The 17,393-nt window shown below is 42.7% G+C and overlaps 1 protein-coding gene across 1 annotated transcript in view; it reads left to right on the forward strand.

The window, feature by feature from the left end:
* Positions 1 to 17,393, forward strand: part of Prkcq (protein kinase C theta) — a 106,862-nt gene that overhangs the window by 41,371 nt on the left and 48,098 nt on the right. The window contains exons 9-12 of the mRNA XM_029559680.1: positions 1,183 to 1,292; positions 1,888 to 2,005; positions 4,487 to 4,647; positions 8,985 to 9,158. Of these exons, the coding sequence (XP_029415540.1) occupies positions 1,183 to 1,292; positions 1,888 to 2,005; positions 4,487 to 4,647; positions 8,985 to 9,158 (563 nt within the window). The remainder of the gene's footprint in view (positions 1 to 1,182; positions 1,293 to 1,887; positions 2,006 to 4,486; positions 4,648 to 8,984; positions 9,159 to 17,393) is intronic.

Consider the following 17,393-nt stretch of genomic DNA (forward strand, 5'->3'; position numbering starts at 1 on the left):
TTTTCTTTTTGAGACAGGGTCTCCCTGTAGCCCCAGCTGGCCTGAAACTCACTATGTAGACCAGGCTAGCCTGGAACTCACAGAGATCCGCCTGCCTCTGCCTCCCGAGTGCTGGGATTAAAGGTGTGCGCCACCATGCCCGGCCCGCTTCTCTTTCTTTTTAATGTGGAAAAACTAAAACTGATATAAAACTTACATGAAAGAAAGTTCTCTTTTCTCTGAGCCAGCCTCTGTAACTGCCATAGATGCCTAAGGCCTTAGCTCGTGTGTGCAAAAAATACTGTTTTCTTTATAATCTCAAAATTCACTTAAGCAGAACTCCAGTAAGTACAGGGGTCCACTGTTCTTCCTATAATCACATAGTATTTGTGAATGCATGTGCCTAGGGACCTGAAAAACGGTAATGGCCTCCACCCAGCTGTTGGTGGATGGTGTCGTCATCTAAGCCCACAGTATGATGCCCATGGCTTTCTTCTTACGGACCACATGGAAGGCTATGTGATTTCAGCAAATCTGGAGGAAGTGACTAGTCCCAGTCTCTCTAGGGGGCACTACCATGACCTCCCTTGGCATTGCAGTCCATTAAAGAGCTTCCTTTACTCGTGGATCCACAATTCTTTGGTCACCCATTTCAGAGTCCCACCCCATGCCTCAGTTCTGTTCACAAGACACCCAGCTGTCCTAGCTATCCTTCACTAGCCAGGGCTCAGAACTCTGTCCTCATTCTGTGGCCCATCATTGGCAGTCCAGAAGTTTATCATCAGTGCCTCTTCCTAAAGTGAGCGGATGGTCTCTGGACCTCTTTCCCCTACCCAATCCTTTCCCTTAACATACCCCTTCCCCAACACGGCTTCCTCCCAATCCATTTCCTTTCTACTGGCTGAGGCTGCACCATCCCATCCCAGAGAGTAGGGAAGCTCCATACCTACTGTGCAGGTAGAAAAAGAATACAAGTCTCCAGGCTGGAATGGGAATACCCCCTCTTCTTTTCCAGCCTTTTGTATCACCATCAGCAGAGCCAGTGCCAGCTCGGTCCTCCGGGCCATAAGCCATCTTTAGATACAACACTGACCATAGACTTTCTTCCCTAGCAGCAAGACCGTGACGACTTCAAGAAGGGGGCGTTTTCTAGCACCATGACTTTCTTTCCCTCCTCCTCACAGTCTGCCTTCCTCCTTTCAGCATGTGGCATGAACGTCCACCACCGATGCCAGACAAAGGTCGCCAACCTCTGTGGGATAAACCAGAAGCTAATGGCTAAAGCGCTAGCAATGATTGAAAGCACTCAGCAGGTAAAGGAGGTGCTGGGTTGATGAGCTCCCCAACCCCATGTCCACTCAGCAAAGGCCACTCAAGTCCTTCGCTCTCTCACCTGGGCCACCCTATGGGGTGTTGCAGAGAGTGTGATCTGAACACTGGCCCGTTTCATCTCCGTGCCTGTACTGCTGCCTTTGAGATAATTATTTACTGAACTCATGCAGTTTTATGGATGTTTGTGAGCTCTGTACGAAACAAACAAATTCACTGAAACGATTGAGGGCCTGCAACCAGCTTTATACCTATACTTTGGCTATAAAGAACCTGGGGGGGGATTTTTTTACTAGAATCATTCTCAAAATTGTCCCAGAACACTGAGTCCATGAAACTTTTGTCTTGCATTTACATCTTATCATTAGTTGAATTTCCAACACTAAAAACAAATGCTCGTTAGCACTTGGCATTACCTATGTATCACCTATATATTTTTTTCATTGAACTTCTTCCTTTACTTGTTATGGAATGAATTCCTTTTGTCCCCAAGGACAGCAGCAGACTATGTTGTCTATGGGTGGGAAACTATGCAGACTCTGTGCGGTTCGGTTGTCTGACCCTCTGTTTGTGATCTAGGCTCGCTCCTTAAGAGATCCAGAACACATCTTCCGAGAAGGTCCAGTTGAAATAGGTCTCCCAAGCTCCATCAGAAATGAAGCTAGGCCACCTTACTTACCGACCCCTGGGAAAAAAGGTAGGTATTATGATGATTGACTATCAATCAGTGTCAGTTACTCATCATGGTCAATCAAACTTGTGTTCTCTGAATTTGGGATTTTCATGTACCTGGTCTGATAGGCCACCCAGTCACCAACTATGAGGCCCCCGCTTTTTAAAAAGTATTGAATTTTTGTGGATTTCATATAATACATCTTAATCATATTTGGTTCCCACTTCCCTGTCTGCACTTCCCCATATCCTGCCCACAGGACTTAAATCAATTTTGTCACATATGGTAAGGCCTATTGTCCATCTGTACCCAGATGCCCTCGGTGTGAGTTCATCCACTGGAGCCTGTTCAGCCTGTCTAGTGTCACTGCCTTAAAGGAGATCAACTCTCCCCCTCCCAGCAGTGATCAGCTGCCAACAGTTCCTCACCAAAGTTGTGACCGCCTGCCCAAAAGAGACTCCAGAGTGTGAGTCCCTGGACAGGACTCCTGTATTAAACTTCACTCACCCAGGGTTCAGGGACCATTGCAGAAGAGGGGGCAGAAAGACTGTGAGAGTGGAGGAAGAGGGGGCAGAAAGATTGTGAGAGCGGAGGAAGAGGGGGCAGAAAGACTGTGAGAGCGGAGGAAGAGGTGCATGACCATAAGGAAACAGTCTCACAGGCTCCTGGGACCCTGCTCATATGAACATATAGCAGTGGTGCCAGCATGCACAAGACCCATGCAAACGCAATCAGACAAAAACCAACAGAGAACTGAGGCCCCTGCTTTTTAAAAAAACAAAGCCATGCCAGGCATGGTGACTGACGCTTTTAATCCCAGCACTCAGGAGGCAGAAGCAGGTGAATCTCTGTGAGATCGAGGAGGCCAGCGTGGTCTATATAGCAAGTTCCAGGCCAGTTGGGGCTATAGAGAGACCCTGCTCAAAAAGACCGAAAAATAAATAAATGAAATAAAACCAAAATATGCCTAACTTGGATTTCTTACTTTTCTGTGATGTTTAAAGATAGAGAAGAATAGTCAGACCCTGAGCCCTGAATGTTTACGATCTGGTAGAAGTTTCATCCAGCCCACTATTTGAAGGTAGTTCATGAGAAAATGTGACCACATGGTTCTGGAAACTGAACAGTTTCAACAAACATTACAAAATATGTTCCTTGGGAGAATATGAAATAAGATTATGGATGGACTGGGGCAATGGCTCCATTGGTAAAGTGCTTATATTGTATTGCAAGCATAAGGACCTGATTTTGATCCCTTGAACCTATGTTTAAAAAAAATTAAAAAACAGGCATGGTGGATGCATTTGTAAGCCCCATGGCATGGGAGGTGTAAATAAGAGGATTCCTGGCCAGCTAACCTAGTCTCATTGACAAGTTCCAGGCTGGTGAAAGATCATGTCTCAAAAAACAAGGCAGATGGCACCTGAGGAATGATGGCTGAGGCCTCCATATGCATACACAAATACATGTATGTGCACCCACACTCACACGTATACACTACCCACATGAAAAAGATATAACATTAAATATAATAGTTACAGAAAGATTCCAAGAAAACAATTTTGCATACTAATTCTGGCAGAACTGAACTGCAAGAAAAATCTTGATAATGTTTTCATTGATTCTTTGAGGATTTCAAACAATGTATTTTGATCATATTGTACCCCCTCCACATCTCCACTCAGATCCACTCCCACCTCCACATCCCCCCTACTTTATTTCCACTATTTTTAAGCCCACTGAGTGCAATTTTTGTTCCCTAAATACAAAAATTGTATTTTTGTATTGATTGTGGGTCCCTTCCCTACCTGGTGTCACACCCTGAAAGAAAACCGACTCTCCCTCTCCCAGCGGCCATCACCTGCTGGTAGTTCCTCAGCTAGTGCTGAGGTTTCGTGCCCTTCCCCACACCATGCTGGGATTTTGTCCGGCTCAGGCTTACACAGGTCTTGTGCATACTGTTACAACCATTGCAGGTTCATATGTGCAAGTAAAACAAAAATGTTAAATGAGAGATTTGAATTGGATCTCGGAAGGATTCCCAAGCAGTGAAGAAGGTCCTCAGTGACAGTCAGTACAGGCAGCACCTTGCCTTGACGACTACAAGCATCACATGGTTCAGATCCTTACCAACCTGCTCGCACATTGTGATTTATGGAAATTGATGTTCCAGTGCCTGGGAACCACACGGACCATTCTGAATCCCTCTTTCCTCCCATTTGATTAACTTTTTCTCCATGCCCTGGCATTACTAAAAGTTCTCATTCTTTTTGCATGCATGGCCTTTTGTTGATTCCACTCTTTTTATGTTGGACCAATTCTCAGGCTTACTGGCTAGATAACAAGACACACAGTTCATATCCCAAGGCTCACAGATAGCTGGAGAGGTCTTAAGCTGAATTGTAGACAGGACCTCAGAGTGAGACTCAGAAGGAAACCCAGGAGCTCTGTGTGACTACAACGACCCTCCCTAATCATATTTAACACCTGGTTTTCTGTTTCCAGAGCCTCAGGGGATCTCCTGGGAGTCCCCTTTGGATGGGGTGGATAAAATGTGCCATCCTCCTGTACCGGAAGTGAACATTGAAAGAGTGTCTCTGCAAGTGAAACTGAAAATTGATGATTTCGTCCTTCACAAAATGTTGGGGAAAGGAAGTTTTGGCAAGGTAGGCTACCATACTGTAGAATTCTCTGGGCCAAGAACTGAAAACTAATGCCCCTAGTATGTGAAACTAAACTCTCAGGACTATACACTTTGGATGTGTGGAGACAGCGCTCCCAATGTGTCATGAGAGGGCAGAGGAGATCCAAGATTAAACGGGGAGCTGGGGGACTCTGGGACAACAGCAGCCTCTGCTTCCTGGAGATCTTTGTCCCCAAAGCCACTTTGCTTTGAGGGTACATGTGTCCCATGCCCATGAGCTTGATGTCTTTCAGGACCAAAGAATCATGGAAATGTCCATTTCCTGTGTCACACACGTTGTTTGTTTTTGTTTACTTTTGTTTTCCTGCATTGCTCCTTCCCCAATGCCCACAGTGTTATTTCATTTTCTCTGTGCATGAGATTTCCCTTCTATCAAACATCTTCAGGCTCATGTTAGATTGTTTAGGCTACGGTAACAAAATACTGCAAGCTGAGTGACTTAAACAATAGAAAATGTATTCTTGGCGCAACCTGAAGGCCAGAAGTCAAAGATGAAGATGTTGCCAAGGTGGTTTCTTCCCAGGCTTCTCTCCTGGGCTGTTAAGGTGCTGTGTTCTCTCGGTGCCATCCTGTCATTTTCTTCCTGAGCCCGCCTGCGTCTTCATTTCCTTTTCTTGTATGGATGACAGTCATATTGGTTTAAGGCCCATGGAATGATCTCATTTAACCTTGATTACATATTTAAAGCCTCATCGCTAAATATGGTCACATTCTGAGGTACTAGGGATTAAGACTTCACCCTACTACATCAAGAAGGGAAGGAGAAGACACATTCAGGAATACCAAGACTATAAACTGAGAGTCCTAGGAAGGGGTCCTTGGGGACAGCCCCTCTTCTATCTCTGGTGTCATTCACTGGGGATGTCGCTTGTTTTGTCAGTCAGGGAGAAGAACCACAGACAGAGGAAGGGAGGGGAACCAAGGAGGAAAGGGGAAAGGGGAAGAGAAAGAAGAAGACGTGATTTAGGAAAGAAATTATAGGGCTGGAAAGATGGCTCCGTGGTTAAGAGCACTGACTGCTCTTGCAGAGGACCCGGGTTCGATTCCCAGCACCCACGTGGCGGCTACAAACCGTCCTTAACTCCAGTTCCAGGGGAATCCGAAGCCCTCTTCTGATCTCCATGGCATTGCACGACACAGGTGCACTCACATACATGCAGGCAATATACTCATAGACATAAAATAAAAATAATAAAGAAAATATTTTTTAAAAAAACAAAGAATTTTATAATCAGGGCTGGCTGGGAGCCAGGCTTTGTGGAATATGTGAGTTTGTCAGCCTGGAACATGCGTGTTCAGGCCAGCCAAGGCTACGTAGTGAGACCTTATCTGAAAATAAATAGCTAAATAAATACATTTTTAAAAGTGTTTTCTTCCTGACAAAAGGCAGGTCAATGAAACAATGAGGACTGAGGAGATAGCTTAGTTGGTAAAGTGCTTGCAACACAAGGACTTGAGTTCCATTCCCAGAACCCACAAAATAAAGTTGGGCATAGTGATGTGAGCTTATAATAAAAGCAGTCGGGGACAGAGACAAACAGATCTCTTGGGCTTGCCAGCCAGCCAGACTAACCAAATCACTGAGTCCCAAATAAAGTGAGAGACCCTGTCTTAAAAAAAAGACATGAAGATCAGAGAAACAACGCCTAAGGTGGACCTCTGGCCTCCAAACACATACTCAACACATGTGCATGTGCGTGAACCCATACACATACAAACACAGGTGTATACAAATACAAGTGTACACACACACAGAGAGAGAGAGAGAGAGAGAGAGAGAGAGAGAGAGAAATTATCAACCATCACTGACAACTAAAGATTTTCAAACTGATGGTAAAGAGGGATGTTACAGAATACAGGCTTTTAGTTTATTTTAGACATTAAGGATGTGTAATATATTAATAGCATTTCTAGGTGTTTTATAGTCATGGGTGGAATGCCTAGGAAATTTTTAACTGAGGACCACTGTTCCTTGAGTTGCACATCCAAAGCCAGCAATACACTGAGCACCTGCTCACCAGACTTTGAAAGCAGAGTACCCAGTCTATTTAATAATAAACAAACTCAAGAGCACCTAGGCTCTATCATGGTTGAATAATAGTGTACTCCACTATTTCAACAAAACCTACTCTGTCCTGCAAACTGTAGCTGGTATCCATGAACACTTTCAATTCAGTAACACAATACAAACCACAACAGGCCCATTTGGTGTTAATCTAAGTGTAATAGGCAATTTTATAGCCAGTCTTCATTATAATTTAGCAGCAATTAGTGTGCAATTATAACCTGTTAGTATAGACAGGAATTGCTTTCTCAGCTTCTTGATGTATGGATGGTTTACTGAAAGAAGCAATTACGGAAGGAGTACTTTTAATTGTTAATACAATGTTATATCACTTTGTTCCCATGTGGATTTCTACATTTGAACAAGGTTAATAAGAACAACATTAAGTTAAAGCATACAAACCTAAGCAAATATCCTAAGGGACAGCCTGAGGCCGTAGGTGTCTTCCCATTCCTGCTTTCCTGTGGAAAGCTTGGTGACTCTTTCTCTTTGGACCTGGTTGGTGTGGGGGGGCGGTAATATACACTCACAAGGCAGAAATGGGGCTTTTGAGAATTCTGCAAAAGTTACATTTATCCTTCTTATGGAAAATATGATTTCTCACCATAAAATCTGCCTTTGTTTTCATTTTAGCTTTAAGCCCAGGCTAACCAATTACATACTTTCTTGGGCTATGAGCATCACTTATATGCCTGCCTTGTCATCCAAGCTCCATTCACTCTACCTTGTCAGCGAGCATAAAGTCATATGTATAATATTTTTTTTAAGACAAGGTCTCATGTAACCCAGGTCGTAGCTATGATGCTAAGGTGATATTTAGGTTTAAAATTATACTGTGCTAGTCTGGGAATGTAGCCCAGTTGGCATCATGCTTGCATAATAAGCAAAGCCCTGGGTTCAGTCCTCAGCTCTGCATAAACCCAGCATGGTAGCCCATGCCTGTAATCCTTGTGCTGAGAAGTAGTGGCAAGAGGATCAGAAATTCAAGGTCATCCTTGAATACATAAGGAGTTTAGACCCACCTTGGGCTACCTGACACCCTCTCGAAAACAAACAAAAACAAACCAAAAATCCCTAAAAATTAAATTATAAAATTAGGGCATGAAAAGTACAGAGCACAGTTCGACACATAGAAGCCCCAGTGCTGTTTGAATCTGTGATATAGATTCTTTTTTTGGGGGGGTCTGTTTGAAACAGGGCCTCCCTGTAGCCCCAGTTGGCCTGGAACTTGCTGTGTAGACCAGGCTGACCCCAAACTCACAGAGATCTGCCTGTCTCTGCCTCCCAAGTGCTGGAGTTAAAGGCCTGCACCACCATGCCTGCCTAGAGTTCATGTTTTTAAATACATAAGGAGAAATATCAAGTAAATTTTTGTCTTAAAAAAATGAGTAAAAGAAATATAGGAGCTAAGTATTGTGACCCTTTCCAACGATGCTTTCAGTTCAGTCCATCACCTTCTGCTCTTCCGGTGTTCCTTCAATGTGTGTTTGTCTCCGAACTTCTGTTGTCTACATACACAGGTCCCTGGAGTCAGGGATATGTGTGTGTGTGTGTGTGTGTGTGTGTGTGTGTGTGTGTGTGTGTCTAAAACAAAATCCTGGGGCGTGGTGGCACACACTTGTATAGTCCCAACATTTGGGAGGCAGAGGCAGGCAGATCTCTGTGAGTTCAAGGAGACCCTGCTTCAAAAAGACAAAAAAAACCTCCCAAAATCCTATTTTAAGATGAATGTGGAGACAATACCTCACCTCTCCACTCAAGGCCACCACTGCTATGATTTTTGTTTAATTTTGTTTATTGGTGCAGGGTCTTGTGCATCCCAGGCTGGACCTGAACTCACTACGTAGCCAAGGATGGCCTTGAACTTCTGATCCTCCTGCCTCCATCTCCTGATTACTAAGATTAAAGGCATGATTTATGCCGTGCTGAGGCTCTAACCCAGGGGTTTGTGAACACTGGGCAAACACTGGCCTACATTCCCAGCCCCAGGATTGCACATAATTTTGTGAAAACTTGAGAAGGGTACAATGGTTGTATGATACTCTTAAGTGTTAGCTTAAACTGTGAGAGACTCCATCTTGTTCTAGAAACATCCTATTTGGGACAGAGGGAAATTGAAAAAGGCTCCCCTCTTTCTGCCTTAGTGGTGGGTCTCGCCTCACACTAATTTGTCTCTTCTTAAATGACTGGGAATTAAAGTTCTAAAGTAAAGTCACTTCTTCCTTTCTTTCTAGGTCTTCCTAGCAGAGTTCAAGAGAACCAATCAATTTTTCGCAATAAAAGCCTTAAAGAAGGATGTGGTTTTGATGGACGATGACGTTGAGTGTACTATGGTGAAGAAGAGGGTTCTGTCCTTGGCCTGGGAGCATCCGTTTCTGACACACATGTTCTGCACATTTCAGACCAAGGTATGCTTTCTGCTCAGCTGCACTTCTCGCCCTCCTGCCTGTCTCAAGGGCCACGCCTGAAGTGGCGCCCTCAAGTGGCGAGGCAGGGTATTGTCTCCACATTCATCTTACCTTTCAATCGGTGTATCCATCTAAAAATGTTTCAGCTCCTCCAAACACTGTGGAAACATTACTTAGAATTTAAAAATGTAGTCTGCTGCGCATTTTTTATTTTGTCCTATTTGGCATCATAACCAGGCTTCTAAGCAGTCAGTGACACACTCATTCACCTACTGTATCTGTATTTAAAGAAGCAAAGATCAGAAAATAGATAAAAATGCATGTTCTCTATTAGTTTCCTTTTAAAGACTAGCAGAAAGAGTGGGTGTTAGTTCAGTTAGTGGGTGGAGTTCATGTGGGAGAGGTGAAATCGAAGGTGGATGGGTTGAGCATTACCCCCTGTTGTTGTGCTACCGCTCTGAGAGAACTCCCTTCCTGGTCTCCTTTTCTCTTAAGAAAAAAAAATATTTTTTTTACCCTGATGAATAGTGTTGTGCAGAATTTGGAAAACTAAAGATTTAGAGTCCCACCATTTGAATATACTCACTGTTGATACTGTAAAATCTGTAGGATTTTCCCACAGTCCTACAGATTTCTTCAATTAAGCAGCAGTTCGCTGTAAATACCCATCAGTTGCCCATTTTTAACACTCACGTATATATTTCCTTGCACATGTGATCAACATATCCAGATTATAGCAATGTATGTACTGAGTTTATACTGTATTTGAAGTACTGTGTGGGATGTGCAGTATAGTTCTGATCTCAGACATTCTAAGAGGCAACACTGATATTCATTCCTACCAGGAAAATTGAGGTTCCCTCTTTGGGTCCTTAGTCTCATCAATAAATTAATTTAAAAACTGACTCAGAAGGGAGCTTGAGGACCATTTTATTATTAAAGTTTGGAGAAATAAAAACAAGGTAGGCAAGCTGTAAATCTTGGCAGCTGCCTGAAGAAGGAGATGGAAAAGAGGAAGTGAAAGTGATGCCTTCAAGAGAGCAGGCGGGTTCAGCAATGGAGGTCAGCAAGCGGATGTGTGGTGGAGGTAGCCGCGGCTTCCGGGAATGCAGTGTCAGAAAGAAAAACAGAGATGCCAAGAAGGGAAAGGGAAATCAGGACTGAGAAAAGGGCAGCAGGCTCTTCGGTACTGGGGTATAGTCACTGCACAGGAGAGGGGCCTGGCAGAGGATTAAGGACATTATCTCCTTAAGGGGATAATTAGTCCTCCCTGGCCTGAGCAGAGCTTCAGGTGAATCAGATTTCCTGGGGTGCTGAGTTTCTGATCAGATAATTGACAGGCCAGGTGGGATTAACTCTCCAAAGGAGGAGACAATAGTTTACTATGGGGTGAGTTTAGAATGGCAGGTCTCCACCCAGGGCCAGAGTTTAAACAGATTCTATGCTTTTGACCAGGAGGAAGTGGCTTTCCCTTAATGGGCCCCAACAATGCTCAGATACTTCTACTCTTTAATGTGGTAATTTAAATAGTAAGGAAGAGTTTCCCTTTCTAGGTGTTACCAGGGAAACAGGAGGGAGGGGTCCATCCTCTATGGCCTTAGTGCCTGTCTAGATACCTAACGATACATCAGCAGACAGTGTAATATTAACGTACAGATGTGAAGATCAGGAACAAAACTAGAAATCAGAATTCAAAGGCAGAAAGGACAATTGTTTGAACACGCAAGGCATGGGGGCTGTGGAAGGGAAAGCAGGAAGGAGTTATGAGTCTGAGGGAAAACAAGCTTGCTTCCTGCAGCTGGAAGGAAAGGGGGATTTCTGATAATGAGTGTTAGAGATTTTCTTTGAGAAACAGGAAGTTTCGCAGTATGATAAACACCTGTTGGTCTCGGTGGTGTTACCTGAAGTCAAAGTAATAGCCTCTCTCTCCCAGGGAGCATCCCAGGTTGCTGGGCACCCTGAGAGTGTTGTTATCAGCCTCTCTCTCCCAGGGAGCATCCCAGATTGCTGGGCACCCTGAGGGTGTTGTTATCAGCATTTCCTCTCATAATCTTTTTTTTCTGAAAATTAATTTTTTATATGTGTATGTGTCTTATATGTGTGGTGTATGTACATGTGCATGGTGTATGTGCCTATATGGGTATGTGGAGGCTAGATCTGGGATCCTGTGCCATCACGCCCTTCCTTCATCCCTTGAGACAGATCTCACTGAACCTGAAGCTAGGCTGGTGGCCAGCAAGCCTCAGTGATCCCCTTGTCTCTACCCCCGGTCAGGCTGACCTGATGTTTTACATAGGTGCTGGGGATTTGAATTCTGGTCCTGGTGCTTGTGCATCCAGTGCTCTTACTCACTGATCTATCTCCCTAGCACCTTGCTGGAGATTTGAACCTAAGCCCTCATGCTTATACGGCCAATGTTCTTACTCACTGGGCTAGCCACTACCTAGCCTCTTAATTTTATTTGTAGCTCAAAGAACACATTTGTAATAATAAAAATTGGACCTCCTTTTTTTTGAAAATATAGCAGTCTGCATGCTGTAATTTGCTCCACCTATTTGTAGCAAACAGCTAAATATTAATGTTACATCATACATATATATACATATATCTGTTTCTATGTACAGTTATTTGTCTATTTAATGGGGAAGCTATTTGGAATCTCACTGTGTATCAGAGCCACAGGCCGTTCTTGTTTTGTTTTTTCTATGATGGAAGATATTGTTGAGGTTCCATGCAGTTTTGATGCTTTAACAAAACCAGAGAAGTGAATGTACCAGCATCCTTACACACAGCACACATATGCATGCACACACACATAGCCAAGAATACGTACATCAAATGCAAATGTGACTAGTTCACCACTTAGATTTCAAGGAGGTGAGTGTTTTGTTTTAGAAAGATATGAAAGGACCTAAGCTGTTGCCTTTGAGATGTCCAGATTTATTACAACCCCTTGTCCAACACAGTAGCCTACTAACTACTCCATGAGTATGTGAAACGCAGCAGTACCTGAGTGATGATGGGCTTTGAAAACATGTTGGGAAGGGTCTTTCCTCAAACTCAGTCATTGGGCTTACAGTGCTGCGATTTGGTTTCTGTTGCCATGATAACACCTTGACCGAAACCAGCTTGGGGAAGGAAAGGATTTATATGGCTTACAGTTCACAGTCCATCATCAAGAAAGCCAACGCAAAGAAGAATCCTCCTTGAGGCAGGAGCTGAAGCAGAGACCAGGGAGGAACACGGCTTTCTGGCTTTGTCTCTCATGCCATGCTACCTTTCAATAGCCCAAGCCCACCTCATGGAACAGGTTCCATTGTAGATGTGTCACTTAGGATTGGGAATCTCGAAGACACATATTCTCTGTATTTGACCAATTGTGGACCTCTGTAATAGTCTCCATCTGTTGCAAAAGGAGCTGCTTATATGAGTGGTGACTGGTATGCATGTTTGTAAATGTAAGGATCCATAACTTTCCCTTCATTAAGCAGGCTTTAAGTCCAATTAGGTAGCTTTTGATTACCTCCAAGCTAAAAGTGCTACAACTGCCCAAATGTAGTTTATTGTGCCGGTCACTGCTATGACTTTAGGCCTTGAAGCTGGGGTTGGCCCATCAATTGATGCTCTCCCTTAGCAGCTTACAGAGTGGTTCCAAAGCTATGAGAGCTGCCTTCAGGGAGCTGGCTTCCAGCTGAGTTCCAGCTCCATTGCTCCAAGTCCTGTGTCCAAAGTATGTCTTCTCTTCATCAGTAGGGTCTTCTCTTACCTTCGAGTTCTGAGAGGCAGTCAAGGGCTGTGGCAATAACCTGTGCAATTTTAGGAGTCTATCGGTCCACCCTGGCCAACAACTCATGTGGTGGTTTGAATGAAAATGTCCCCCATAGGCTCCAAGTATTTGGATTGGACGTTTAACAACCCAGATGCTGGTACTGTTTTGGGCGGTGTCAGAAGGTGCGGCTATCTTGGAGGAAGTGCATCACTGGGGGTGGGCTTAGAGAGGGATCTCCAGTCGTTCTCTTGTTTCCTGTGCCTGCTGGAAGATGTAGAGCTTAGTTTGTGCTGCTCCTCCTCCAGCTACCTCTGCCCCCATGCCTCCCCGCCAAGACGGACTGTAATTCCCCTGGAACCGTAAGCTCAAATAAACCCTTCCTTCTATAAATTGCTTGGGTCAGTATTTCTATCACAGCAACAGAAAAGTGACTAATACAGCTACATTATCTTTACCTATCTCACGAAGCAAGGCATACTTCATATAAGAGAATAAATTTCAGCTTTTAAAACACTCATGCAATCTCAAAGTGAACGTCATATACCTTCACTTTAACAATGTCTTTATGCTGTTTCTCAAAATCTGCTGGTAGGTCTCCATTTATTTCACTAATTAGGACTCTTAAGTCTTTTTCACGACCTGTTTCGTATCCTTTAATTTGTTAATTGACTGCATATATTCACTCTTCACAGACTCAAACATCATTTTGTCCTTGGTCGCACCTGTCTCCTACTGTCCCTCTCTCAAGCTCTTTCTTTCCCTTTACCTCCCTGGTTACTTTCGATTTTCCTGGCTCCTACAGTTATATCAGTGTATATACTCACATATAAGGATTTGGTGCTAAGATCCACAAATGAGGGAGAACATATGTCACTTGTTTTTCTGAGTGTTACTTCAGTTACTATAAGAGTTTCTAGTTCCATTCATTTATCTGCAAATTTCATGATTTTGTCTTTCTTTACCACTGAGTAGAACTCCATTGTATAAATGTACCACATTTTCATTATCCCCTTGCCAGTTGAGGGACACTTATGTTGCTTCCATCTCTTACCTATTGTGAAAAGAGCAGCAACAAACATGGATGTACAAGTATGAGCATTCCCCTTTCCCCACATCCTATCTAACATATGGTATCATTTTTCTCTTGATCGTAGCCAGTCTGACTGGGGTAAGATGAGATCTTAAAGTGATTTTAATTTTCATTTCCAGAATAACTAAGGATGTTGAACACTTTTTAAGGTGTTTCTTAGTCATCTTTATTTCTTCTTTTGCGAACTCTGTTCAGATTCATAGCCCATCTTTTTATTGAGCCATTTGTTTTCTTGTTTTTTGAGTTCTTTATAAATTCTGGATATTAAGCCTTTGTCAGATGTGTCACTGGTGAAGATTTTTTCTCTTCACTTCCTTGGTTGTTCTTTTGCTATATAAAAGCTGTTTTAAAATTTTTATTTATTATTTTTATTTTATGTGTATGCATGTATTGCCTGCATGTAGGTAAGTGCACCCATGTCATGCAGTGCTGGCAGAGGACAGAAGATGCTGTCAGATCCCCTGGAACTGTAGTTACAGACAGTTGTTAGCTGCCATGTGGGTTCTGGCATTCGAACCTGGGTCTTCTTCAAGAACAACCAGTGCTCTTAACCGCTGAGCCATCTCTCCAGCCCCTGTACAGAAGCTTTTTAGTTTAATGATGTCCCATGTGATTGTCTTGATTCCGGAGCAACTGATGACCAATTTAGAAAGTCCTTTCCTACACCTATATCTTGTAGGTTATTGCCAATGTTTTCTTCTAACAGTTTCAGAGTTTCAGGTGTCACACTGAGGTCTTTGGTCCATTTGTAGTTGACTCTTGTACAAGGTGAAGGATAAGGATCTAGTTTCATTCTTCTACAGGTGGAGATCCAGTTTTGCCAGCACTATTTGTTAAGATGCTGTCCACTGTGTGTTCTTGGCACCTTGTAGAATATCAGGTGGCTGAAACTTCATGCACTCATGTGTGGGTCTTTGTTTATGTTCCATTGATCCATGTATCTGTTTTTGTGCCAGTATCACACTTGACTATAGCTCTGTAATATTAGTTTGAGATCTGGTATGTGTTGCTCTTTGTATTCAGAGTTGTTTTGCTATCCAAGGTCTTTTGTGATTCCATATGAACTTTAGGATTTTTTTTCTAATTTTGTGAAGAATGTCATGGGGATTTTAATTGGGATTGCATTGAATTTATAGATTGCTTTTGGTAGGATGGTCATTTTCTCAATATTAATTCTTCCAATCCATGAGCATGGGAGGTCCTTCCATCTCCTGGAGTTTTGCTCTCTTTCTTCAAAGATTTTAAACTTTTATTGTAGAGATCTTTAATGTCTTTTGTCAAGTTTATTCCTAGATATTTTTTTAGGCTATTGTGAATGGGAGGGTTTCCATGTATTCTTTCTCTGATTGCTAGTGTATAGAAAGGCTACTGATATTTCCAGATTGATTTTGTAGCCTGCCACTTTGCTGAAATTGTTAATCATTTACTAGGAGTTTTCTAGTGGAATTTTGTGATCTTCTAGGTACAATATGATATCATCTGCAAATAGGAATAATTTGATCTCTTCTTTTCCAATTATTACTCTTTTATTTTCCTTCTCTTGTCTTATTGCTATAGCAAGAGTTTCAAGCACTATATTAAAAAGGAGTGGAGATAATGGAACACTTTGCCAGGTTGTTGATTTTAATGGGAATGCTTCCAGTTTTTCTCCATTTAGAATAATGTTGGCCATGGGGTTTGTTGTATATAACTATGTTGAAACAAAAGCATAACTCTCACTTCAAAGGGGATAAGAGATAGTTTATTCTGGAGCCAAATATGAGTGACCATGGTTCAGGAATACAGATTCAGGTTACCCCAAATTCCCTGTTCCAGCATGGAAGCAGTTTCATGAAGTTTTTATCCTAACAGAACAAAGAAATTCATAAATCAAGACACTTTTCAAATACATTGGTAGACACATTCAGTAGGCAGGTCATGGCAAAGGAGTGGGTATTCTATTATAGGTCTCTGTGCTATCTGATGATATTCTCAGCCCTTTGATTGGTGGGAATGAACTGTCCATTTTTTAAGCTAATATATTCTATTAGTCACAAGATGTTAAGGTCAGAAACGGTGGTAGGCAAGGTGTGACTACTTGGGGGCTGAAGATAACCCAAGATAATTGTAAATAAGCTCAGAATCAGCAACATTCCAAACTCTTCACAGTCGTTGAAGTGTTAATCAGTTAATCAGTCTTGCAGGAAGTTCAGTTCAAGATGCCAGATTTTTCTGGAAACTTTCCTTCCCAGCTTTAATTATGTTGAGGTATGTTCCCTCCAGTCAAATTCCTGCTTGGACTTTTAACATCAGTGCTTGTTGGATTTTGTCAAAGGCCTTTTCTTCATCTATTGAGATGACCATTTGATTTTTAACATTGAGTCCATTTATATGTTTTATGATGTTTATGGATTCACATATATTGAACCATCCCTGCATCTCTGGAGTAAAGCTGACTTAATCATGGTGGATAGTCTCTTTGGTGTGTGTATGTATGCAGTTTTCAAGTATTTTGGTGAGAATTTTTGCATCTATGTTCGTAAAAGCCATGGGTCTAGAGTTCTCTTTTTTGGTTGTGTCTTTACCTGGTTTTGGTATTAGAGTGATGCTGGCTTCATAGAAGGCGTTTGGGAGTTCTCCCTCTTTTTCCACCTTTTTGAATAATATAAGTAGTATTGGTTGTAGGTATTCCTTAAATACCTGGTAGAATTCTGCTGCAAATCCATCTGGTCCTGGACTCTTTTTAGTCAGGAGGTTTTGTATTACTGTATCAATTTCCTTATTTGTTATGGGTGTGTTTAAGTTTTTTACCTCTTCTTGGTTTAGCTTTGGTGGCGCTCCTGAATTTAGATATTCATTTTGTTTTAGGTTTTCAAATTTAATAAGATTTTTAAAGTATTCCCTTGTTATTTTCTGGATCTTTTTGGTGTTTGTTTTGATATTTCCCTGTTCTAGTTTGTTTCTTCATTGCTGTGACAAAACACTCTGACCACTACCAGCTTAGGAGGAAAAGGTTTATTTATCTTAGATCTCCTGGGTCACAGTATATCAGGGAGCCCAAGGTAGGAACTCAGGGCAGGAACCAGGAGGCAGGAGCTGGAGCACAGGCTGTGGAGGAATGCTGCTTACGGGCTTGCTCCCCTGGCCCCTGCTCAGCCTGCCTTCTTATGCAACACAGGCCCACCTGCCCAGGGGTGGCACCACCCACAGTGGGCTGGGCCCTCCTACATCACTGAACAATCAAGAAGATGCCCCACAGACATGACCACAGGCCAGTACAATAGAGGCAATTCCCCAACTGAGGCTCCCTCAACCCAAGTATATCAAGTTGACCCAAAGCTATTCAGCACATTCCCCTTTCATCTGTGATTTTGTTGATTTAGCTTTGCTTTTTCTT

Source organism: Nannospalax galili, unplaced genomic scaffold, assembly GCF_000622305.1.
Source record: "Nannospalax galili isolate Female #2095 unplaced genomic scaffold, S.galili_v1.0 scaffold209, whole genome shotgun sequence".
Taxonomy (NCBI): Eukaryota; Metazoa; Chordata; class Mammalia; order Rodentia; family Spalacidae; genus Nannospalax; species Nannospalax galili.